General features: G+C 41.1%; 1 protein-coding gene across 6 annotated transcripts in view; it reads left to right on the top strand.

Annotated features, from left to right (window-relative positions):
- The window catches only part of KDM4C (lysine demethylase 4C), a 3,520,425-nt gene that overhangs the window by 883,255 nt on the left and 2,609,987 nt on the right, over positions 1-27,183 (top strand). For all 6 annotated transcript variants that reach the window (XM_044061093.1, XM_044061091.1, XM_044061094.1 and 3 more), the window contains exon 7: positions 8,684-8,787. In XM_044061093.1, coding sequence (XP_043917028.1) covers positions 8,684-8,787 — 104 coding nt within the window. The remainder of the gene's footprint in view (positions 1-8,683; positions 8,788-27,183) is intronic.

Below are 27,183 nucleotides of genomic sequence, written 5' to 3' on the forward strand. Positions count from 1 at the left end.
AAAATGATTTGCATGTTCTTTGTGTTTCACTGTTGCAGTCATCACTTGTCGGTTATCTCTGCTGGGTAGTCCTCGGCCGGCCCGAGTACCATAGTAAAGGTTTTCCTCCTGGGTAAGCTGTTCTGTGAGTGTGGCTGACATCAGGCCATCAGGGCTATAAAGGGATACAGACAACGCCATTACATCAGTCTTTCTTGCCGTGGAGCCTGAAGCAGAAGCAGTTTTGCGAGTGCGTCAGTCTGCCGTTGCCAGAGTAAAGACAACCGTCTAAAGCTAAGTACCCTGTACCAATGTCAAAGGAAGTTAATAACTGTCTCAGTTGTGGAAAGCAGATCCCACACCGAGAATTCCATATTCTCTACTTCACCTATTTAGGCCTAGACCACGATGTTCTAGGGTGTCAGTTTTGTGCCCTCTTTAATAAAGCTTATACTATAAAAAGAAGAGCTGATATTGTAACGAGGCATTTTAGTCAGTCTTTCCAGCAACGCAAAATGGTGTCAGTCTCTCAGCAGTTAATGACTTTCTTAGGAAGAAAAAAAGACAAAGACAAGGATATGCCTCCAAAAGTTTGGCCCTCTGATGACCCCAACTACCGTCCACACTTTCTCAAAGCAAGGTTACAGCTGAACTCAGTGAAGCGCCTTCGCAGCCCCTGACGACAGCCAACAGTCTGCTGCAGGCCTCTACCGAGACCCATTTGGAGTCCGGTATGCCACCGGATCAACCTCTTCCTGATGGGATGTCATTTGTTCCTCTCACGGTTGGGTCTGGAGCCGCTTTGCAGGCACTGGCTTCTGCAGAGCCCCCACCAACATCCAAAGTCAGGATTAGACTGACGACAATGCCACTGGTCAAATTAACTCTGTGTAAGGCTACTGAACCTGCTAGGCCAAAGCAAAAATCTACCCCCAAAAAGATCCCTCCACAAGGTCCCAGCCACCAACCTGCTACTAGCCAGACAGCGCCTCAATCACAGCAACTTCATAGAATGGCAGAGGACCTGATGACTCTAATCAGGGGTAGCCAACCTCCCCCTCCCACTCCAGCCAAAAGAAAGAGACCCTCCCCCCGAGGTCCTCACAGACCAGGAATCAGTGGATTCAGATCTGGAGGAGTCAGACATGGAAGACCAACCTTTAGCAGCATTCAAAGACTCTGATGCTGATGATCCCATTTCCACTGCCTCTCCCCTTGGGGACCTTTTTTTCGGGGAAACTCTAAACACCCTAAAAGAACATTTCCAGTGGGAGGCCCAGGACTAACCCCAGTCTAAAAAGAGACTCGGGGGAATTTCTAGATCTGCTTCAGCATAAAGCCTCTGGCCATTCCTCCTATCCTGGATGTAGTAGAGGATGTTTTTCTAGAATCAGCAGATTCTCTCCCTCCAGCACCCAGAAAACCTGATAGATACTACAGGGTGCAAGACTCTCACAAATACTTATTTCAAAACCCTACTGCAGACCTTGAAGTAATTACTCAGGGCCCTAAGGGAGCTAGAGCAAGCTCTTTGAAAAAACCCATTCCAACTGACAAAGAAAGCAGAGATCTAGACAGGATAGATGAAAAGGTTTACACCTCAGCCACTTTAGCTGTTAGGGCATTAAACTGTCAATTTCATACGATCAAATTCCAGCACAATGTGCTCAAACTCATTAAACAGAAAATATCTGCCTTGCCTGACAGTAACACTACCAGAGAATTAACAGATCTCATACAATCTAGCTCTCAGGTAGCAAAGCATTCCTTACATTGTGGCTATGATGCCTTGGAAGCCTCTACCAGGGCTGCAGCTACAGGATAAGTTATCAGAAGGCATGCCTGGTTAAGGGAGCAACCTTTGCCTGACCAGATCAAATCCATACTTTTGTATGCCTCTTTGGATAAAGAGCAGTTGTTTGGCCCCAAGGTCGAGGAGGTCATCAAGAAAATGGAGGACAAAGCCAAATTCATGCAGACTGTCAAGGACTTTTTGCAGGTACAGCCTCCCAGGTTCAGCAGAAACTTCCCCACCAAGCACTGGTCCTTTCCCCCTCAGCCTAAGCCAATACAGAGAAAAGTATGCAGAAACTGAACCCCTAGACCACAGGCACACAGCCAAGAAAGAACTAGGCAGTGGTCCACAGCCCCTCCAAGACAGGGAAGTTCTAAGCCCACTTCTTCACCAGAAAATTACAATGACTCCCTTCCCTCCCCGCTGCCCCCCATGTCCCCAGACAAGCTATGAGGAAGACTTTCCCTCTTCCTGGAAAACTGGCAGGCCATCACCTCAGATGTATGGATCCTGAAAATTGTTGTTTATTTTAACTGTGGAGCTTTTCTCCCCGGGCCTCCGCTGAAAACGGACCTACGTCCAGTCGGACACTCCTGGTCAACAAATATAAATAAATAAATAAAATTCACTGCAATGCCATTTGGCTTATCCACTGTTCCCAGAGTCTTTACAAAGTGTTTGGCTCCAGTCATTACTTACTGCAGACAGAGAGCCATACAGATTTATCCCTATGTAGATGACTGCCTCATTCAGGCAAAAACCAAGAAAAAGCTCCTACAGGACCTCTCCTTTGTGCAGACCATACTGACCTCACTGGGGTTCACCATAAACTTGGAAAAATCCCTGCTGCTACCCACACGAAGGATTACCTTCCTGGGCACTCTGCTAGACACATCCAAGCAAATAGCCTTCCTTCCTCCAAAAAGCAGACCTTTCTGAAGTTCTACTTCCACCAGCTGGCACAAAAGACCCACCTCACAGCCAAGCAAATATTACAAGCCCTGGGATACATGGCCGCCTGCATCCTGCTGGTACCCCCTGCCAGATTGCATATGTGGAAACTGCAGTGGTACCTAAGGAACCTCTGGTGCCAACATTCCCGGTCTCTGTAGCACCAACTACCACTAATTCCTTGCTTGAAGAAGAAACTCCTCTGGTGGGCCCAGGCTTGCTCCCTAAACAAGGGACTTCCTTTTGTCCTTTGTCCACACAAGCAGACCTTTACCATGGATGCCTCAGACATTGCCTGGGGAGCCCACACTGGAAGTTATAGGTCTACACATAAATTTAAAAGAAATGCTGGCAGTCTGCAGAGCTATCCTAACCTTTCAAGGCCATCTGGCACCAGGGGTACTCCTAATCAGGACAGACAACACCACTGTCATGTGGTACATCAACAAACAGGGGGGCACTCATTCCTACCCCTTGTGTCTCCTTGCCATGGAAATCTGGCAGTCATCATCAAATCTAAGACTGCATCTCATAGCTCAATACCTCCTAGGGAAGCAAAACACCCTGGCAGATCACTTAAGCAGACAGATCATTGACCCCCACGAGTGGCAGCTGCACAGGGAGACCTCCATACAGGTCACTCACATCTGGGGGGAGCCAGACATGGACCTTTTCGCAAGCCACCAGAACCGTCAACTGGCCAGGTTCTGCTCAAGACACTTTCACTCAGAAGCCTGGAGGATGGACGCCCTCTCCTTCCACTGGGGCAACTTGTTTGTGTATGCTTTTCCCCCACTACCTCTGATACCCAGGGTTCTACTCAAGATCAGAGAAGAAGGATCAAGGGCTATCCTGATTGCCCCCAGATTGGCCAAGGCAGCACTGGTACCCCATGCTCCTCAGACCGCCACCGCAGACCTTCTCACACAACAGGGAGGGAAACTCTTGCATCCAGGCCTTGCCACCCTCAAGTTAACATCATGGCCGATTCCTCAGTTAACATTTAGCCCTCAGCAATCAGGTGTTAGACATTATTAAGGAGGCTCGCAGACCTAGCACCAGAAAATCTTATTCCTCTAAATGGAAGAGATTCTCCTGCTGGTGCTCCACTAGGGACACCACCAGCACTAAAGCCTCTTTACCCCTGGTTCTGGACTGCCTGGCAGAGCTCCGCCATAAGGGTTTGTCTTACTCCTCTGTCAAGACTCATGCCTCGGCTATCTCATCCTGTGTCCAGGCGGATCAGCGTTTATTCTCCCAACACCTATTGAAGCAGCTCCTAAGAGGTGTGGCTCACATCAGACCGCCAAGAAGGCCCCCTTCGCAAGCTTGGGATCTAAACTTTGTCCTGGAAAAGCTAAATCTACCCCCTTTCAAGCCAGCTTCCTCAGCAGACCTCACATACCTCTCTTGGAAGACTGCCCTTTTGCTAGCCATCACTTCTGCTAGGAGGGTATCTGAGCTCCAGGCTCTTATGGCCACTGAGCCCTTCATCATCTTCCATGCGGACAGGATTTCTTTAAGAACCAACCCCTCCTTCATGCCCAAGGTGGTCTCTGATGTAACCCTCAGCCAGGCCATACACCTACCTACCTTCTTTCCTAAACCAACAAATACAGGGGAGAGAATTCTGCATACTTTGGATGTGCACAGACAGTTGAGATTTTACTTTGACAGGACCAAATCCATCAGGAAAACTGACCAACTCCCGGTTTCATTTGCCCCTGGAGCAGAGGGGAAACTTATTACCAAGCAGACCATTTCCAAATGGATCTCTCATTGTATACATTTCTGCTATACCTTCCATGGAAAGAGTCCTCCCACAACTGCAGAAATAAAATGATACCAAGGCAGTAAAGGTCCCAGCAAAGCAAAATAACATATAATAACAAAAAACAGCAATCTAGAACTACCAGAGCTTCAGATAAAAAAGCTTTAATAAAAGGTTAGCGCTTCCATGCCAACAACTCGGCACTTCATCAGACCAAAACTGTCAGATCTCATTCCACAAGAGCAGCCTCTACCTCCACAGCCTTTCTGAGGGGGGTTCCTACCAAGGAAATTTTGAAAGCTGATACTTGGACATCTATCCACATTTTCACCAAGCACTTACCAGCTGACTACTTTCTCCAGAACCAGGGCAAAATTTGCATCTGCAGGCCTGCAGGGCATGCTAGCATCCCCATAATTGTGCAGCTTTCTTCCACCCACTTCCTCTGCTTTGGGAGTCTTCCCACAAGTGATAACTGCAACAGTGAAACACGAAGAACATAGTACAGTTGTGTATACTTACCATAAATGTAGATGTTCGAGTGTATTCACTGTTGCAGTCCTGTTTCCCTCCCACCTTGCCCCCTTTTTCTTATCTATCATATATGTCTTCTCTGGGGCTCCAAGACCTTTGGGGTCAAGAATAACTGATGTAATGGCGTCAGCTGTCTCCTTTTATAGCCCTGATGACTTTAATTAGTTAATTAATTTAGAATGTCTTTACATTTTGTGTAGTGCTTTCAGATATTTGTTTTAAATTCATCAGTTACCTAATCAGTTTAAATTAGGGTTGCAGGGCAAAAGGAGCTTATTCTAGCATTCACCAGACATAAGACAGAGACACTAATTCTGATGGATACTCATGTGCGCATGCAAGCAATTTAGAGACTTGCCGTTTCACCCTACTATATGTGTTTGTAAAGTGAAAAACCACAGCAATCCATGAGAGACCTCTCTGAAACAGAAGGCCAAGCCTAGTAGATATGTTCATTTTCATACCAAAATTAGTTCGAAGAAGTTACATTATTAAATGCAAATTCTTTGCTATTCATACATGATAAAAGAATATCCAGCTTTCAGTACTTATTTACTAATGAATAAAGATGATGATCTTAATCATAATCTCCATTCTTCCCCAAGTCCTTCTTTGTGGACTGAATAGCCTTCCACTTCTCAATGGTACTAGCCTGATGTGTAGGAATATCATTTTTTTTTCTGGGCAAGAGGCATTGGCTTCAGTTTTTAGCAGCCAACTACAAATGGAGGAAATCACCATAGTATGTTTTCTGGTGCTTGCTTGTTCTATTTTAATTAATGGAGACTTCATTTGAGTACCATAACTAAGCCATATTTTTCATAAACTGTGTCACTGACATTGCAACTTTCTGTACTGAATAGTTATTTAATTCATCTAATATATAGACTCTGTATAGGATAGAATCACATGACAGTGCCGTGGTATATTATAGCAGTAACCCACGCCTGGGTGTGGGTAATGCTGGATTTACCCACAGTTGGTGTGGTTTGGTCACGAGGGCGAAGCCCGAGTTGCCAAACAAAGCCAACCGTGGTTAAATCCAGCATTACCCACACCCAGAAGTGGGTTATTGCTATTATACAATGACATTGTTTAAGAAAAAAAATAATTACTTTTCTTAAATAATGGCATTGTATAATGCCTCCTTGCTGCCCTTCCGCAGCTGTTTGGTATTCTGCGGCAGTTCTGATGTACTGCGTATGCGTATGCCTACGCAGTACATCAGAACTGTGGGCAAAAGCAATGGAGAAAGCAAGATCTCCGTTGCTTTTTACAAACTGTTTTTGCTATGTTAAATAGGTTTAACATAGCGAGACAGCTTTAAAAAAAACAACAGAGAATCTCCGTTGCTTTTTTTTAAAGCTGTCTCGGTATGTTAAACCCATTTAACATAGTGAGACAGTTTTGAAAAAAAAAACGGAGAAAGCAAGATCTCCATTGCTTTTTACAAACTGTCTCGCTATGTTAAAGGAGTTTAACATAGCGAGACAGCTTTAAAAAAGCAACGGAGAATCTCTGTTGCTTTTTTTAAAGCTGTCTCGCTATGTTAAACTCGTTTAACATAGCGAAACAGTGTGAAAAAAGAGTTATAGTAATGGAAAAAGTCCGGGCGACTGGACCTTTTTAAATTACTATAACTCTGATTTACAACGTGCATGCTGACCAATCAGCGTGCACATTTTTGAATATTTAATGGGGGGTCATTGTATAACATGTTGTCCCCATCATGATTATGCTGAAAATTTCCTCCAGCTGCATAAAATATGTTGAGAGAATGTGTTCAGTTTGGTACACATTCCTGATAACTTTTACACTTAGTACTGTTTTCATGTGAGCCTCACACTGCAGCTTTTTCTTCCAACTGTCTCACATCTATTTATAGATTCTAGTGCAAAATAAATTCATGTGGAATTTTGCAGTGATGCTGAGGGACACGTAAGGAAGGGTCCTAATGATAAATGAAAAAATTACAATAACTGGTTTTATAAACTTCTTTTCTCTTTAATTGTGCTCTTTAATTGTGATATCCTGAAGCCCATTTACCCGTTAAGGGGAGGCCCACACCATTTTATTTATAGAAGTGTAGGAAGTACTTTGCTAATTTTCTTTCAGCAAGTGTCAGAACTTGGACAACTTTTGTAAATGTTTATTCAAGAAAGTGTATTGGTTTCTCTAACCTGCAGTTTTACCATTGTGTTAGTTTACTTGTACAGTATGAGGTAGTACTAAATTAAACCAATAAGTAGGTTAGTCTTATCCAGAAGATTTATATGTAGCAGTCTTGTTTGAAAATATCTTGATAATTGCACATTTAAAATGGTTAGAAAGAAAAGGACACTAATTAAATCTGTCTTATTCTGGTTTTACATTTAGGTTAACCAGTGAATGTACATATCCTCAAAATCCTTTCTGGAACTCTGCTCATACCTTTAGCAGTTCGTATTGTTTTAAAACACTGCTTTACAGTGTTGCACATTCTTCCTAGCAAATCATGTATGTATCAGTAACCACTTTTTATGTGCATCGTGTAGTAATTCTTAGTTTTAACCCAAGTTCTGATTTTCTGTTTATTGACTGAGATTAGGTTTGAAGCAACACGTCATCATTTATTATTCCACCCGAGTCATAGCTCATTTTGAAATTACCTATTTTTAATTACTTGTTATTTAGTGGCAGTTGTTTACTATGTTAGTCTGACTGGGCCTACAAGACCCCTTTTCAGCAGAGGCCCCACAAGTAGAGTTCCTGTAGAAAAATAAAACTTACAATTAATGATCATACCTGTTGAAAGTGATAAAACTATACAGAACCATGAAAGATAACAATACAAATGGTAAAAGAAAGAAAAACTTATATATAATGTTGTGCAAATAAAATTTAAAAACAATTCGGTATGATGTACTTTTGTGATCATGCTTTGTTTTAATTATACATTCAGTAAACTGCCTGCTCTAGTATACTGTACTTTAATCAGAAGAGAAGAAGCAATAAGAAATAGATGTAAAAAAAAATCCAGGTGGGCAATTAGAAACCTATGTGGGCCTATTTTAAAGAAGTACCTTGCATAATAGTTAAATAAGCTGAAAATATAAAGTTAAGGATTAGATAACAGATGCTTATCGCATCAAAAAATCAGTTCAGAAGTACCCATAAATTGATGCTTTGATGATAAATGATTGACAAAACAACTCATGAAACACCAGACTGCACAACAGTGACACTGATTTTGGAGGGGAAAAATAATGATCCCAACAACCTCCACTTGGGAGGCTTTACATCCCTCATCCTTTACTTAACTTTATGCTTGCAAAACTTTGGAGAGGAGGAAAAAAACTATGAAAGGATGATTACACTTGCCTGCATCTTACAGCATCAGTCTCCAAATGGCAAACCCAGATGGCAAAATTTTATTTCAGAAAAACAGAATCTAGGATTTGTCTTGAGGATCTGCTAAAGGCATGTTGATGAGTAGTAGTTAAATCAAGTAACCATCTAATTTAGTAAAAAAACTTGGTTATATCTTGTGTTTTAATTTGTATTATGAAGTAATGAATGTAGTCATTAACTGAGCAGAGTAATGGCATGTAGCATTAAAATACTTCAAAACTCAGGAGAGTAGGTTACATTGTAACAAATGTTTCTTATTTCAGGGTTCTTCCCAAACAGTTTCCAAGAATGTAATGCCTTTCTGCGCCACAAGATGACCCTGATCTCTCCGTCAGTCCTAAGGAAGTATGGAATCCCTTATAATAAGGTACTGTCTTTTTTTGTGCTGAAATACCATGGGGATAAATGTGTGTATTATACAGTATGACCCCAAAACGTGTCTAATTCAAAGTATTCTGGAGAATAACATTACATCCCAAGTGTATAGCAGAAACATACTCAGTGATGTAAAATGATCACTTCTAATTTTATTTTTATTTTATTTATTTTTTTATTTTACATTTGTTGACCGGGCTAGTCTAGCTGGAGAAATTTCCATTTTCAGTAGAGGCCCGGGGAGAAAAGCTCCACAGAGTGAGATACATTCAGAGATGAAAAAAAAAATTTACATACAAACAAAAATTGTCATACAAAAATGTAATAGCAGTACTCATTATAATGAAAATCTAAGAGTTAGTAATAGAGTTTGCAAGCAAACATTAAAAATGAAAGATAACACTCTTATATATAAAAAAAATCTACTACAAGAGTTAGTTACTATAAACACTCCATACAGTTCAATTCTCAATTAACAAGTTGGAAAAATATTGAATGGATTAATATAGAAAGGAGTGAGGGTAAGGAGAATAAAAAAGGAGGGAATAGAAAGTGGTGAAAGTAAAAGTGGATGCACTGCAGAATAGTAGGTAGAGAAGTAAGGGGAAGAGAAAAGAAAGATAGAAAGCATGCAGAGTAGAAAGGAGAAGAGAAATGGTTTTATTGGGTAGTAATAGTGTTAGACTAATCAGGTTTATTACAGGAGCAAAGCCAGTGATTTTGGAAATGCACTTTAATGTTTTGTTTGAAAAGGGGCAATGAAGTTATCTTTGTTATGCTAGTGGGTAACAAATTCCATTTAGTCCCAATAGCATTGGTAAATAGAGAGTCACCAGCATTATTATTTGACTTTGTTGAACTTGTCAGAAGTCTGCTGGATGAGCGGAGAGAGTTGAGATTTTTATAAGGGGTTATGAGTTGTGAGAGTATGGGGGTATTATTAGGTTGGTATAGTATTTTATGGGCAATGCAGAGCTGAAGGATTAAAAGATAGTTCTGAAACTCAGGCCAGCCTAGAAGTTTTAAGTTGACGCAGTGATGAGTTCTATAGGGATTACCAGTAGCAAAGTGGGCAATGTTATTATAACAGGTTGCCAGTTTGTTAAGGCTGTTTTTTTTGAGGTTAGTGAAAATAGGCGCAGCATATAGAAGAGTTGAAATAAGATGAGAGTGAGCAATCCTTGTTCTGGTAGATGGTGTAAGAAAAGGTCTGATTCGATATAAGGATCCTATCTTTCTGTTAACTAACTTTATGGAGTTGTTAATGTGTAGGTCGAAGGAGAGATTATTGTCAATTGTAATACCTAACAATTTAGTGCAGAGTTTCAATAAATTTTAGGCACACGTGAACATACTCAGTGACTGCCTGTGAAATAACTTATTTCTTAACCATCTATACTACAGCACAGTTGAGAGGTTTTGAGAGGTCACAGATGATACAGTTGGGTCTCTGATCATAATGCATTTAAAAAACAGGATTGAACAAAAAAATTCATCTTGAGAGTGAAACTGAAGTTGCAGATTTTTCATTATTCCATTTGTAAGACATAAATTTTAGCTGCCCTGATGGTACTACCAGTTAAAAAAAGTGTGGCAGCTCCTTTCTTAACAGCTTTTAAAGCTGTTTTCAGCCTAGCAGTGTAGTTTACCATACAGATGTCAGCCAAGTAGCAGTGTGAGATGTGTTACTGGTTTTAAAGATATTTGTTTTCCTTTGTAATTCCATGGTGACTGCAGGGGGTGAAGCAGCATGTGGTTTGCTTAGCAGTAACAGACAAGTTCATATTTAAGAACCTCACTATAACAAGTTTGTTACAGATTGCTTTTTACAAATGAAATTTGATGCAACAAGATTATTTTTCTCTCCATTTCAGAGCATAATCAGCATGCTTAGTATATTTCAATTGGGTTATTTTTACTCATCCATGTTTTATTATATGTAGTGTCAGTGTACCTGTGGATGTGTGATTTTTGTTTCTTTCCTATTTAAAACAAATGATTTTTGATAAAACACATTTATTTGAGGTTTTAATTATTTATTTGCTTTTCTCTGTCTGGATATCTGCTTGTAGTACACATCTGAGTGCAATCCCTCTTAAAAGAATGAAACCTTGGTGACCAGATCTTCATATTGTTAGAATGAAAATATTAAAGACTCCCTTTTTTGTTTCTAAGATGCACATATACCCCCCTTTTGTGGAAAATACACCTGGATTCCCTCTTCTGTACATCAGTTTGTAACTACGATCCACTTGTTACTTGCCTAATGTAAGCCTCTGGCCTTCACAACAAGAGACTCACCCTGTCTCTATGAGAAATGGCTATCAGTTGCTATTCTGTTCCCATCCAACCCAGCCGTTCAGCATACAGGCAAAGGATTGTAGCCAGAAATTTATATTTAGTACTAAAAACTCAAGTTGTTGCCCCATCATGTAAAATTACTACCCCTATACACTTTAGAAAGGGACACGTTATTTGCAGTTGTTGCCAATTATAACCATAAAAAGTCTATTTTAGAGGAGCATTCCTTTCAAATAAGCATGTTTTGTATAGCTGTGTGCAACAAACACTAATTTAGAGAGTTCTGAGTCTTCTGTGCTCTTTGAGCTGTAATATATCTAAGATACGCTCAGAAAAAACATGCACTCATTTGAGTACACTGAGTATGCCAAGCTACACCCTTGCAGAGGCATATTATCAAGTCTGTAACACTCGCGTTCACAGACAGGAGTTTTTCTGCACCATCAGGCCATCAAATGCCATTCTTGTTTTAGGTAGTTACATCAAACAATTTCTGCTTTTTTTCTAGTTTGTCACTGATTTTCGTCTAAAATGAATCCGGTGTTTCTTTAAAGAATGGGAAGCTTTGCTTTCCTTTTTATTTGCCCTAAACAGGACATGACATTTGTTTGTAAAATATCCTTTTTATGCATTTGTTTGCATGTGTGAATGTATTTAGAATGCCTTAGTGTTATATGCTTTAGTTATATGCTTTCTTTAAGAAATGAGGAAGCATTTATTTATATCTTTTTAAGTGAATCACTAGTTATTAAAAAAAAGTCATACAAAGCAATTGTTATGCATAGTATCCTGCAATATTTTAAGTTATTCCTGCTTTCTAATATGTGTGTGTGTATGTATATATATATATATATATATATATATATGTGTATATATATATATATATATATATATATATATATATATATATATATATATATATATATATATATATATATATATATATATATATATGTGTATATATATATATATATATATATATATATATATATGTATATATATATATATATATATATATATATATATATATATATATATATATATGTATATATATATATATATATATATATATATACATATATATATATATATATGTATATATATATATATATATATATATATATACATATATATATATATATATATATATATATATATATATATATATATATATATATATATATACGCACACACATATAAAGATTCCTGCAAATCCAAGTACTCATTTTACAAATGTTTGTGACGAATGGCATGATGTTTCTAGTAAAATATCCTTTTCAGTCTTTTAAAAAAATGTTTAATTACTTGAACTTGATTTTAGTTTTTCACAGTTTGGAGCCCTCACCTTCACCATTTTCTATGTCTCACTGCTGCCTCTCAGATAGGGCAGCAATGTGGAGAGGGTTGGGTGTGTCGTGGCATAGTGCCATTCTTATTTTATGGGGATGTTTCCCTCTTTGCCTTACTTTTACTCTCCATCAGTGTGGTTCACGTACTTGTGTTACCCCCTTACCCTGTGCCACAGATGGTCTGCTTGTGCTTCACTTTTACTTTTTACAGGTGAGATGGAGCTGCTTGCCTTCATCAGGGGCTGCATTCAAGAAGGATACAGACACACCCTTACCAGGGATGGGTGAGCTAGACCTAGCATTAAGCCAATCATTTCCAAACCTATGTGGCTTCTGTAGTGGCTAGGCCTGCTACTACAAATCCCATCTCCTGGGTCACAGACTGCCATCCCATCTGCAACACTTAGCTGGCTTATATGTATTTGAATATCATTGGTTGTTGTATATTATGGAACTCTCATGAGTGGGTATTTTTTTAACATTTGTTAGAGTTGACTTTTTTAATTGAAAGGTTTTTATTGATACTGAATGCTAGAGATGACATACAACTTAGAATTCATTGTTTGATTGAATGCATCTGGGTCTGTGCACTTGGGATTGTATCTATTTCCTAGGTTTTATTGTTGCTAAGAAGGAGATTGATATGGTGTTAATGAAGCTTTTTTCTTGTGATTGGAGTATTATAACATCCATACTTCAAAACTTCACTAAACTGTAAACATACAAGTGGCCAAGTGACTAAAATCCCAACGTCTTTAGCTGAAGAAAACTCAGCTATATGTTAACATTTATAACTTATTTAGCAGAATGACATGGAATACGTACACAATTGCTGTGTGTGAAACCTCTGTTTGAAAACTTTTTATTTTTTACTTGATTTTTGGATTAAAATAAGTTCTCTTGTGGGGCTTTTTTAAGATATCTGTAGTTGAAGCTTGTGTAATAAACTATTCTTCTGTAACAGTTCATAACACAGTCGTAATTTGTTTAAAAACATAGGGTGGTATTCATTTAAGAGCACCAAGCAATTTGGTGTTACCTTGTTATGAGCTGCATGGCTGATGCCAAAGTTCACAATTTACAAAGAAAGCTACAGACTGACCCCTTTTGAATAATGAGTTAGATGGTTTGATGCATGATGCAAGCTGCAGGGGGATTAGTGCAGTTCTTCCATCCTCATTGTGCTGACACCCCTAGCCCTCTGGTGTTGCAGTGATGCCATGCTGGAAGTGTACTCATAAACAGAACACTTGGGTAGGGTAGAATGATTTACCGTAAATAAAACAATGCAAATTAATATTTAAAAAGGCTGCATGTGTACAGGGCAGCTATTGCAACAGCTCCAGTCTGTATTCCACACACTTAAAGCACACCGCTAATGCAGTGTGCCACAAATCTTGCCTTGCAGTGCTGAGACACAGGGTAATCTAACATGTGGCTCAGCATTGCCTTAAAAAATTTTTGAATTGCATATTTGACCACTAACAGTGAGGTGTCAGCTACTTGCACTTAGGACGTTTATCTCATTTGAACTGTGATCAGTGAATTCTGCTGGTGCTAAGCCATGTGCATCCCATGTGGGAAACACACCCCTTTTTATTTTTGAAACAGTTCCTTGTTTGTTCAGTGGTCAACAAATCACAAAACTATAATGTTCAGTGGTCAACAAATCACAAAACTATAACGTCTATCAGAAACTTGTAACATAATTACAGGTGTAATACGATAATCATCCTTCATATTTTTATAATTGTTGAATAATCCTTCCCTTTCACTGTTCACGTTTGCTATCTTTGAGCAACTAACAAAACAATATACAATACATTTTTTAAGTAAATAAATACAAAAGCCATGAGTGGGCTTCTTTCAAATACAAATCTCTGATCTCTTTTTCCATTAAAGTTCCATTTCTGTTGATCCCTTTTGGTCAGACTGCAGCAAAAATAAACATAGCTCTTGCAGTTTGCTAACAGCCATTAAAACATATTTAGTATCAAGGCTAACTTACCACAACAACTGACTCCAGTCTTGCCTAGCCTTATCTCAAAATTGTACCTCTGTGGCTTGCATCATTCAGTTTCATCTAAGGCAACAACCCGGACACGTAGATTTGACACATTATTTTTCTTTGCATTTTGACCTTGTATACCTTCTGTTTCATTATCACTTTATTATTATTATTAGCATCCACTGTTAGGGCTGTCTTAGATGAGTCATGGTGTTCTTGGGTATTAACATAGCTAAAAATAACACCGTCTCCATACCATTACACTGTAGGTGTTTATCTCATCCCAGTAAGTAGCTCTCAACTGTCCAGATTTTTGCATCATATTTTTGGTCTCTTCCTCATAAAACTTGTGGCTCTCTGGCAAATCAGTGAGGACTGAATTCACTAAATAATGACAGACATTTAAGGTTCAAACGTCATATCATTCAGAAAATGCATGGAAACACTAAACCTTTTTTGCTAGAAACTTTATGTTTATACAAGCAATATTTAAAATGTGTCCCTATTTTTGGGCCCTTGTCCCCCCATTATATTTGGCTTTGTCCAGTTTTCTTGTGCTAAGATGTTGAGAGGTATGTTCCAGTAGCACAATTCCACATGGGAAATGTATATCCTTTTCTAGCAGCCTACATCCTATTAGGTACATAAGTTCATCTGTGAATGTACCTAAATATGGATAAGACCAAAAACGGTGTTCCCGAGTATCTAACATACCTTGCCATACCTCTGACATTAAGCATTGCAGATGAAAACATTCTAGTCAGTGAAGCACTTCCATGCAAATATTCTGAAGTGACATGACTTAGTAGAATATGTTGGCAGCAAACAAGTATTCTCCCTTGTATTCGTAAACATCTTCAGTTACAATGGACTCCAGTCTTGCCCAGTGTTATGCCTTATATGTCCTGTTTACAAATCTTGTTAAAGAAGGTATCTCTTCTAGCTTCAAAAATAACACAGTTCAAAAATGGGGTATTTTTAGTAGACCTGATAAACCTGTATCTGTGGCTACATTAATCCACTCCTCATATTATATTACAATAAACCTGGTAACTTCTGTTGCACGTCTGTCCTTGTGCAACAGTCTTTATTCCATTGTTCAGTTGCACCCAGGCAGTTATTTTCATTTGCTTGTTTTCCCGTTGTTTTAAGCATCTCTCCTGTGGTGTTCCTAACCCACATTCACATATAGGCAGTAAGTTATTTACCCAGTGAGTAACCTGTTGCCTACTTTAAATAAATTGCTAAAATAATTCATAGCATGTTTTACCACATAAGGTATTTCTATTCTTCACTGATGTTGATTTACAAAAGGCATATTTATTAAATGTCATTCTTTTTAGCATCCTCGCTATTTTTTTTCAGTCATGCATTATAATTTGGAATTCTTAGCAAATATAGCTTTTCCTGTAGTGCATTGTAAGTTAATAGTAAGTACAAGGCCATCTGCCCTTGCGTGCCATTTTAAGCCTAGCCACTTTCCCTTTTAGTACTCAAAGTAACCTAACACATTTGCTTAGAGAATGACCTTTCCTGTCCCACGGCAATAATTATATATTACCCATAATGAGAATGACTGGGATCATACCATTGATAATTTGAGGGGGCTCATGCATGAGATAAAGCATTTAGGAGCTGCCTCTGTCCATTAGTAGTACAGGGGGCAGTGCTGGGGTAAATTTTCTATTTCCCATCTATAGGTTGATATTGCACTTGAATATGTACAGGGATGAGGTTTGTTTTTTGTGGATGGAGAGTCTGATCCAGAGCAGCAGTATCCTCTGTGAGATGTATCTGTCCCTCCAAACCATTCTGTTGATGTTGCAGAAGAACTTTAGATCCCTGGTATTTCTAATGCCATTTGACCTGCTGATGTGCAGTAAATCTGTCAGTGGTGGGTCACAGGATGCCTTGTATGCCAGACACTGGTCACCTGTTAGCAGTCTGTAGGATACCAAATGTAATGATTAGGCTTTGATTCAGGTCATATAGATTATGTTGTTTAGGCCTTGTATCTTTTCAGTAGGGTATCTCTATGGCTATTCATTTGTAGCATGTGTCTGGACTAATGAGGGCTGAGTAAAGTGGTACAGCGACATCCCTAGATTTAGACACAATCAAAATCTTCAAATATTCATTTAACCTGTTATTTAGTTTGTCATATGTTTAGTAATAGAGTTTTCTAACAAATTCCTCAGCCGGATTCCCAACTATTGGTATACTGATCACTCCTAAAGTATTCAAAACCTGGCAACAGTTTCTAGGAAGGGCATCTTTTGTTACATCTGCTTTTGGTTTCATGTTATTCACATTATAAGCAAATCTCTTACCAAATTTCTCAAAAATCCAAAATAGCTCACTCACATCCCATTCTGGGTCTTTTAAGTTCACCAGCACATCATCAGCAAAGAGATTTTTAATTCTTTCTCAATAATTTTTTAGCCCTTTTAATCAAGGGCCCTAAACAAGTATAGCTAATTTTTCAATAGACTGCAAATAGAACTGGTGACAGTGGACATCTTTGTCTGGTTCCTCCGGATGTTCTATGACTTGTTGAGATATCCTGCATATATGTTGATTCTAGCCTTTGTTTCTGAATACTTGTTAAGTAACTCAGCAATGTATAAGCACCGAAATTCCAATAAAACCTGATATAAATAATTCCATTTGAGACTTCCTTTCAGAATAGGGAACATGAGAAGTGTTAGAGAAGAGCACCCCCTTTTTCCAAGATGAAAACTGTATTTTTAATAGTACAAGACTGAAACCGACATCATAGATTAATCTGTTGAGTACTGATGATGTGCTTAATTAATTCTGAGGATATGATAAGTTAAAAAAAATGAGAGAGCAAAGGAAAAAAGGTTGATTCTAGCAGTTTAGAGCTGCTGTTACTTTAGCCTGAATCATGTACTAAGCAATTCAAAATGGTGACTGAGAATTTGCTGACCAGAAAGACCATGTGCAGCATAGCAGAAGATAGAGTCAAGTCAATAATGTTAGAATAGCATAAGATTTTTTTAGTTCCCAGGAGCTAGGCAATAACTCTCACCAGCTCCTCTCCTTCACTGAATCTACTGGACCTATATTAGCCTCCCCCTGGCTCTACGCAATCCACATTTGAGGCAGGTGAAGATATTAAGAACACTTAAGAACACCCCACTCCCACCACCAGTGGCCTTGCAAGTTCCACTGTGGCTTCTTTCGGGAGGTGCATGTGTGTGTTTTCCTGATCATGAAACTCGCCTGGCTGTTAATGCAGCAATTGCAGTGAACCAGGCTGCTTTCCTTCCCCCAGGAATGGAGAGCCAGCATCAGCTGCTCACTCCCATCCTTCCCATCTAGTCCCTCAAACTCCTAAACTACTAGTTGAACATGGGTCATCTGGGACTATCATGGGACCTGGTGAGACTAGCAGAGGGTGGCATAATGGTTAAGGTGTTCACCTTACAAACACAAGGTCCAGGGTTTGATTCTCAGATGGGGCAAATGACTAGGCTTAAAATGGCCCACAAAAGCAGTTAGCCTAGTACTAACCTATGAAGATTTAATACTACTTTATTGCACAGTATTAAGAGGTCTGATGTATGGAAGTGGAAGCAGACTTGAGTTTTCATTCTTCCAGCTGAAGAAGGTGAGGGGGACATGAGGGAAGTGAAACACACAAGAAGCATCTTGGAAACAATGCTGGGACTTTTAGAGGCTGCAATATTAGATATAGATGTTAGAAGCTGGCTTAAAAAACTGTGCTTCACAGGTATTCCTGAAAAGGCTGAGGAGTTCATGATAGGTATGTTGGTGGAATGGACTGATCTACTTTGAAAAATGATAGGAATTGACAGAGTTTGTAGATGTTTTCTCCTACAGGCACACTCTGGGTGAAGTTTCTTATACCCTTTTTGGTTCACTTCCACACTTCTGAATTTAAATGATTTTGCTAAAATTGCAGGTTCCCAGAAGAGAAGTGGAAGTGTCAGGAACAAGATTGTTGTGTGATCTTGATTATTCACAAGTCAAAAGAAAACTCCTCATAATGTAAGGAAGTTTTCAGGAGAGGAGTTTTAAATTCAAACTGTTGTATCCAGATAGCTTCAAAGTGAATATTTATTTGTTTATTTATTTATACCTTTTTGATCCCATTACTCCCACTAGGCTAATGGCCTCTACTCTGGGAGGGGGACCTGTGGTGGTGATGACATTCATACTGACTAGAGGAAATTTGGCCAGGGTACCAGGGAACCTCCTCTACTCCTTTTGATACATGCTGTGGAATCTTTTGCATCTCTATATGCTACCACCAACATAGGTAAACGGGGTCTTGGTTTAATAATTCATTCAAATTACAGCACACTCAGGAGTGCAGTATCACTATTGGAAAACTAATCCAGTTAGCTGGCATGGGAATAGAACTCACAGCCTTCTGATGTTACAGCGTTAAAGGTGAGTGTGCTGCTTGTTGAACTAGTGGAGGAGCTGACACATTTTTTGCTTCTGAAGATGCTGAGACTAAGCTTTGTCTACTACTTCAAGAGAAGAGAGAGGTCAAAGCTCATTACAGGTGGCAAGTATTTTAGAGAAAGCCTCTACAACTACTTCAGGTCAACTTAGAAAGAAAATAATAAATATATTCCTGATCTTGAGGAGAAATATGTTAGAAAGGAAGAAAGATGCTTTTATAAGAAATCAGATAGCAGGTAATACAGAAAGGTTCTTGTCTAAACTGCAAGATTATATCAATAAAGGTTGATCTTAGTCTCTATGTATTACTTGAATAGCTTTTAAATTGGTGGACAGTTGGTGTATTGTTATTTACCCTAAGTGAACGTAGATATACTTGTTCTTCCAAAGCTCTGTGCTTGACATTTAAAGAACTTGATATACAAGGTATTGAGTGTTCATTGATTTCAATACAGGTACAATTTTTTCCTGTATACAAACTGTTGTGCATGATTTGGGTGCATAGCAGTGTTTCCCTTTTAAGATTCAGTATGTTAAGATAGACTTTGTGTCTGCACTATTGATAACTGTCTTGTAACAATAAAGTTGTTGCCTCCACCTGCCTGACAATACAAGCTGAGAAATTTCTTGACTCTCTGACTTGAGGAAATGTTTAAAGGGACATTACAGGACTGGACTGAAAATAAAGCTGCAGAATCCTTCAAAATAAAACAATATAGTTTACAAGAAATCACATCTTTCAGTGTATCTGTGAGCATATGAGGGTGATGTGAAATGCAGTGGTTGTGAAAGTTTTAACAAATAGAATAATTGGTCTGCGGTTATTAGAAGGATATTTCATGTGGAGGGAAAATCATTTTGACATATTGAAAGTACTTATCTGAACTTTATGATCTAACTCAAGGGGTAAGATATTTTGAAAGTTAGATCTGGCTATGATACTGATTTGAGGGAGGACTGAGGCATTAGGAGAATATAACTTCTGACTATTGCTAAGACTACTTGTTAGCAACGGATTGTCTTCTACTTGCAAATAGTATGCAGAAAGTGTAAAATATTGTTTTGTGATTTTTGAAAATTTATACAAAGTACTGTTAAATGTTGATGTTAAGTTGTCAATCTCGCCTTCATTCTTGCTGGATGGGTTCGGAGCCGATCCTCGGCTCCGACTCGGCACTAGCTTTAGCTCGAGAACTCCTTTTACCAGCTCGAGGCAACCCTATATCCCATGATGCAAGGCAGAACTACCTCAGATCTCGTTTGCCGCTTAGCGAAAGAGGTCTCCTTTGCCAGCTGAGGTAAGTTTTTTCTTGTTAAAGAAGTAAAAGTTTAGTTAGGGGTTTAATTTCCCTTCAGTGTTAGGTTAGCCTGTATTTAGTACAGCCCACCCTATTCCCTTCCTTTTTAAACTTTTAAAATAGTTTTTCCAGTTAAATCTTTAGTCAGGCATAGTTTCACAACTTATTCCCTTCCTGTGTGTCTGTGTAGGGATTAAGTTGTGTGTTTGTGGGGACTGTTTGTGTATATCCCTTTAGGATGTCTAAGGAAGGCAAGGTCTCAGGCTTCAAGAAGTGTGACCAGTGCTGTCAAAAAATGTCCCTGACAGACGGTCACACTTCTTGTGTGTATTGCCTGGGGCCTTTGCACCTGCAGGACTCCTGTGCGTTGTGTCATGCCTTTAGCCAGAGAGTCCTGCAGGAAAGGAGGAACAAATTGATCCTCCGAGGTTTGTTAAAACCTGAAGGTTCTCCTCCTAAGCAAGGGGCAGGAAAACCTCTTAAGTCACCGAAGGCTCAGGCTACAGTGTCCAAGCCTCCTCCGGTGGCTCCGGCTCCGTCGGGGCCGATATCGGCTCCGGCTGGAGCCGATACTTCTTCTGCTAAAGTAGTGGGTTCGGTGCCGGCCGGCTCCGATACCCTGACTACTGTTGCCTTGTCGGCTCCGGCTGGAGCCGACACTTTATCCAGCATCGGAGCCGAGAGATCCTCGGCTCCATCTGGGGTTCTAGGGACCTCGGCTCCGATGGCTCTGGCCCGCAAGAGATCCCGGTCCCCTTCGATACTAAGTATTCACTCGGCTCCGGGGTCTCCTCTTTTGTCGGAGCGGAGCCATCGGAGCCGATCTTCCAGGCTGTCTGACCACGATTTGGAGAGGGTGGTAAGCAGGCTGTTGAAGTCTCAGGCACTGGCCCAAATGCTCCATAGCCCGTCTCAACAGACTTCGGCTACAGCCCCAATTCTTGAGATTCCTCCTCCGACTCCACACCAGAGTTCGGAGCCGGAGCCTTGGGACAGCGACTGTTTCGATGCCGGAGCCGATACATCCTTCGGCTCCGTCATCCTCGGCTCCGATCTCCTCCTTGAGACTTTCCTTGGAGGGATCCGGTCGTCGGGTTTCCACTGTCGGCTCCGAGGGCTAGTGGCATCGGACCCTTGTCCGACCCCACTCTCCCTCTCGGAGCTTCGGCTTTGGTAAGCTCGGCGCCGACATCGGCCTCGGAGCCTTCTCTCTCCTTGGAGCCGACCATTCCTGTTTCTTCGGAGCGGGTGTGTTCAGGTCTCCCGGGGAGAGGAGCCTTTGAGGTGATGAGGAGTGTCCTGGCCTCTGAGCCTGGTCAACGGTCTATCCCTCTAGCTCCTCCCTCATCAGTGCCTGCAGATGCCTCTTGCCAGCCTCTTGCTCTCAGGCCCAGGGATCCATCGCCCCAGGTTTCCCCACTGGGAATTTCCTCCTCTTCCGAGGTTTCTCCTGACCCTGCAGGGGAACCCCTCGGAAGAGGACGTAAGAGGAAACACACAGACTCCCTGAGTCTACTACATCTGATACCGACTTAGATGAGTCGGAGGGTTCCCTCGGTCCCCTCTGAGGATGTCTCATTTTCAGACATCCTTGAGCTCCTCAAACAGAGGGGAATTGGCCTCCATTGACCCCTCCGAGGATGAGTCGGTATACCTGGAGGCTTTGGATCCCGACCTCCACCTCCTGGGTGTCTCCGCCTTCGACCCACTCATGCAAGTAGTGGCTCGGAAGGCGTGGCTCCAGATTCTGTGGAACCTGTCCCCAGGAGACCATCCAAGTTCATCACGGCCCCTTCGGACAAACAGTTCCTGTCCAAAGGTGTCTCTGTGGATGCTATGGTGGTGGCGGCCACTAAGAAGGAACTGGCGGATCCTTCAGTACCTGTCCATCCTCCTAATAAGGATTCTAGGACCATGGACAGGTATGGAAAGCGGATGTTTTCTTCAGCGACCTTTGCAATGCGTTCGCTGAATTACCTTTGTCACTTCACCAGGCTTCAACGAGATATTCTCAAGGAACTGGGAGAAGTAGTCCAGGATCCTTCAGCTGCTGGGGCTCAGGAAAAGATTGCCTCTCAGCTAGCTATCCTGAATTCGATATCTAACTCCTCCATGCGGCTCATATCTTATGCAGCCGATGGAACGAGTAGGGCCGCAGGCACAGGTGTTGCTCTAAGACGCCAAGCCTGGATGCGGCTGTGTAATTTTATGGACCCTTTAAGGCGTCCTTCACCAACACCCCCTTTGACGGTTCGGCTTTGTTCGGACCTCAGGTGAAGGATACTTTGACCAGATGTGAACAGGACGGTAAAACTCTTTCTGCCGTTGGAGTCCAGTTTTCCACTCCTTCTAGACCATATTCCAAGGGTCAGAAGGGGGGGAAGATGTGGTTCCGTAAAGCCCAAGGTGCTACACCGGACACACGTGGTCAGTTTACCCCAGAGGCAGAGGGGTAACAATAATAGACGCCGCCCTAGAGGCAGGGGGTCCTCAGAACCAGGGCAACAGGGAGTCTCTTCCTGAGAAGCCCTTTCAGCATCCCTGAGGTGTTGCCCGACTGTCCACCCTTGGAGGCAGTCGGGGGAAGAATTTCGCTGTACCCAGTAGCCTGGCAATCCCTATCACAAGACAAGTGGGTACAGTCGATTATATCCGAGGGTTACAAAATCACCTTCGAAGGTTTCCCCTACCCCTACAATCCCCTCCAGACAACTCACCCGGGCAAAGGGATTTGGCAAACAGGAAGTTTCAAAACTCCTGGGAAAAAGAGCCCTCCAAACAGTGCCGCAGACCAAGTAGGATCCGGCTTCTACTCAAGATTCTTTTTGGTCCCCAAAAGGACGGGAGATTGGAGACCAATACTAGACCTAAGCAGACTAAACAAGTCTGTCAGAAAGGCAAGATTCCGGATGGTCACGCTGCAATCCATTCTGCCCTTTCTGGGCAAGGACAACTGGATGTGCTCGATAGACCTTCAGGATGCGTACTATCATATAAAGATTCACAGACGCTCCAGAAGGTTTCTCCGCTTTCGGCTGGGAGCCAGTCATTACCAATTCAGAGCACTGCCCTTTGGCCTCACTTCAGCCCCCAGAGTGTTCACCAAATGCATGGCAGTGGTCACAGCTCACCTGAGACGTCGAGGATTCCAAGTGTTTCCTTATTTGGACGACTGGCTCCTCTCCGCCACCTCCAAGGATCAACTTCTTCGGTCCAGAGACTACACTTTACAGCTTTGCAAGAGTCTAGGAATTTCGGTGAATTTTGAAAAATCCTCTCTGCTGCCTTGCCAGTCTATCACCTTTATAGGCGCAGAGTTAGATACCGTCAGAATGTTAGCCAGGCTAACAAATCAAAGGATTCTGGACATCCAGAAATTTGTTCGGCTTCTGTTACAAAGCAACAAGGTCAAAGCCAGGTTTGTCTTGAAAGTTCTAGGCCTAATGGCTGCAGCCATTGTTCTTCTTCCACTGGCTCGCTTCCACATGCGTCTCCTGCAGTGGATGTTGTTCACGCAGTGGTCGTACCACGATCTGCCCATGAGACACGAGATCTTAGTGACACAGTCTTGCAGGGCTCATCTACGATGGTGGATATCTTCCCCTCTTCTTCATCAGGGCCGACCCTTTGTTCTCCCTCCTCCAGTTGCCACAGTCACCACGGATGCCTCTCTGTTCGGGCGGGGGGGCATTATCAGGGCAGGATGTCCCACAGGACGTGGCAACCCATAGAATACCACCTGCACATAAATGTCCTGGAGATGAGAGCAGTGCTTTTAACGTTGCAAGCCCTCGACGACTTTCTTCCCACAGGGACTATTGCAGTACAGACGGACAACATGTCCGTGGTCTGGTACATCAACAAACAGGGCGGAACCAGGTCCTATCCCTTATGTCGAGAAGCTCTCAGACTTTGGCAATGGGCGATCTCTTCTCAGCGGTTTCTGATAGCAACGCACATCCCCGGCAGGTCCAACCTATTGGCGGACAGGCTGAGCAGATCTATTCTGATGCCTCACGAGTGGTCTCTCAATCAGTCTGTAGTGGATCAGATTTTTCTGAAGTGGGGCACCCTTGTTGCGATCTTTCGCTACCCCTCAAAACAGCAAGTGCCCAGATTACTTCACACTATTTCCTCTTCCAGGCCAACCCTTGAGAGACTCTCTAACCCAGGATTGGCCTCGGGGACTTCTTTATGCCTTTCCTCCCTTTCCATTGATTCCACAAGTCATTCAGAAAGCCACCGTTTTGAGAGCCAAATTGATCCTCATTGCTCCATATTGGCCTCGACAAATTTGGTTTCCATCTCTACATCATCACCTTCTGGTGCAGCCCTGGCATCTGGACCCAGTTCCGGATCTTTTGATCCACCAGTCGGGTCAGCAGCACCGGGCCATTCATTCTCTCAACCTCACTGCGTGGTTGCTCCACTTCCTTCCCTAGCCAGGCTACCAATGATTTCTGACTCAGTCAGAGACATTTTAGTGTCTTCTTTAAAGTCGTCCACTAGAACTGTTTATGCTAGCAAGTGGCGGCGTTTTCTATTTGGGCAAACGCCAGAAATATTGATCCTTTCACCGCTCCTATACATTCTGTTTTGGATTTCCTGGCGGAGGTTTTTCATTCGGGATCGTCATCATCTACAGTCAAAGTACAACTGGCTGCTATTTCTAAATTTCATGTTGGCTTGCAGGACAATAACATCATGTCTCATAGGTTATGCAAAGCCTTTTTGAGAGGAGTTTTTCTCCTAAAACCGCCTGTGAAACATCCTCCTCCGCAATGGGATCTGAACTTAATGTTGGCATCCCTAATTCTACCTCCTTCGAACCGTCTGCTACGTGTTCTTTAAAGTTGTTGACATGGAAAACTATATTTTTGCTGGCTGTTACTTCTGCAAGAAGAGTTTCTGAGATTCAGGCCCTCTGTATTCGTTCACCTTATCTGGTGTTTCATAAGGATAGGGTTTCGCTCAGAACTAACCCTTCCTTTCTTCCCAAGGTTGTATCTCAAGCCAATATTAACCAATCTATTGATCTACCAGTTTTCTTTCCTAACTATTCTGACAGAGCTGAACAGAAGCTGCATTTTTGGATGTTCATCGTCAGCTCAGGTACTACTTACATAGGACTAAACAAATTAGAAAATCAGACCAATTGTTTGTCTCCTATGCAGAAAACAGGTTGGGTCTTCCAGTATCTAAAGTGACCTTATCTAGATGGTTGACTTCCACCATTTCCTATGTGTACTCTCTAAGGGCAAACAACTATCTTCTAAGCCAAAAGCACATTCGACCAGGAGTCTATCCACTTCTGTAGCCTTTCAGGATAGACTTCCCATTGACACTATTTGTGCAGCAGCTACTTGGGCCACGCCTCATACCTTTGTGTCTCATTACAAGTTGGATTTGGCCTCCAGAGATAGGGCCAGTTTTGGTTCCACTGTTCTCAAGAGTCTGTTCCATTGAGCCACCCGGGATACAGGTGCTAGGGACGCGGTCCCATCCAGCAAGAATGAAGGCGAGATTGACAACTTAACATTTAGAAGTTATGTACCTACCATAACGTTCCATGTTAGTTGTCTTCTCTCGCCTTCTTTCTTGCGTCCCTCCCTCCTTCCCCCTGGCCTGGACAGATCTTGGAGAGTTCCTATTAGATTGCTTCCTCTGGAGCATTGTTATGAGGACTTCTTTTAGGAACCATAGTTCCTAATTATATTAGGATAAATCTTTAGCAGGGTTAGTTAGCTGCCAAACGAGATCTGAGGTAGTTCCGCCTTGCATCATGGGATATAGGGTTGCCTCGAGCTGGTAAAAGGAGTTCTCGAGCTAAAGCTAGTGCCGAGTCGGAGCCGAGGATCGGCTCCGAACCCATCCAGCAAGAAAGAAGGCGAGAGAAGACAACTAACATGGAACGTTATGGTAGGTACATAACTTCTAATTTTTTTCCTGATTAATGTTTTTATAAGTTTATGAGAAGGGTTATACAGTTTATGATGCAAGAAGTGTATTTATTTGTCTGTTTACCGGGAAAGTCAGACTGGGTAATACCCATTTTCTGCGGAGCCCCGGGGAGACAATTGTATTACTAAGTTCAGACACTGAGTAGTCACATTTCTGTTTCCATTTGTATGCAAACAGTAGTTACATTTATACATATTACTTAAAAGAGAACGACCAGAAACATGGCCAGGGTAAACTAAAACCACACTTTTATTAATTGGTTAATGCTTTCACAGGTAAAGCTTCCTACTTCTTCAGACCAAACAGAATAAGAGTGCAAACAAAGCTTTTAAAACACTGAAAATGCCTAAGCCAATAGAAACAAAGTAACAAGCATACCATTAGATGTCATCAGTAACAATGTATCCAAGTCTTGTATAGACTCACTTCTTCTTAAAGAAACATGCACATTAAGCTCTCACTTACACTGCTAACATAATAAGTAAATCAGTTGAACATAGCTCAAAATATACATAAAACAAACTCAATAAATAAATAACTTACTATCTGCTACTTAAGAGGCATCTCTATCAGAATAAGACATACTTATTAAAAATACAATAACATATTTAAGCAGTTCAAGCATAAAATCAAAAATTAATAAAACTATACAAAACTCATAAGACTGTCTAAAAAAGCATCCATAAAACACCTAATAAAACGTGCTTCTTACTATCATAACTTGTGAATACCGTGATCTTTTATAGGCATATTTATTATCTGTACATATACTTTCTGCTGTACATAAGCATCATTTTAGTTTGCTTATTAATACTTCTTCTAACAATCCTATACTAACTATACATATTTAAAAGGATTAACATTATTAATTAAAATAAATTCAGCAAGCTACCATCACCTTATCTAAATTATATGTAAACTGAAGCGCTAAGCTACAACTGCTCATAACATTTACCTTAAAACAGTAGTAAATAACCTCAGTAAATGTTCTTATACATAACTACATTGAGCAA

The sequence above is a fragment of the Protopterus annectens genome, chromosome 2.part0 (genome assembly GCF_019279795.1).
Source record: "Protopterus annectens isolate FY-2018-M chromosome 2.part0, PAN1.0, whole genome shotgun sequence".
Lineage (NCBI taxonomy): Eukaryota > Metazoa > Chordata > Ceratodontiformes > Protopteridae > Protopterus > Protopterus annectens.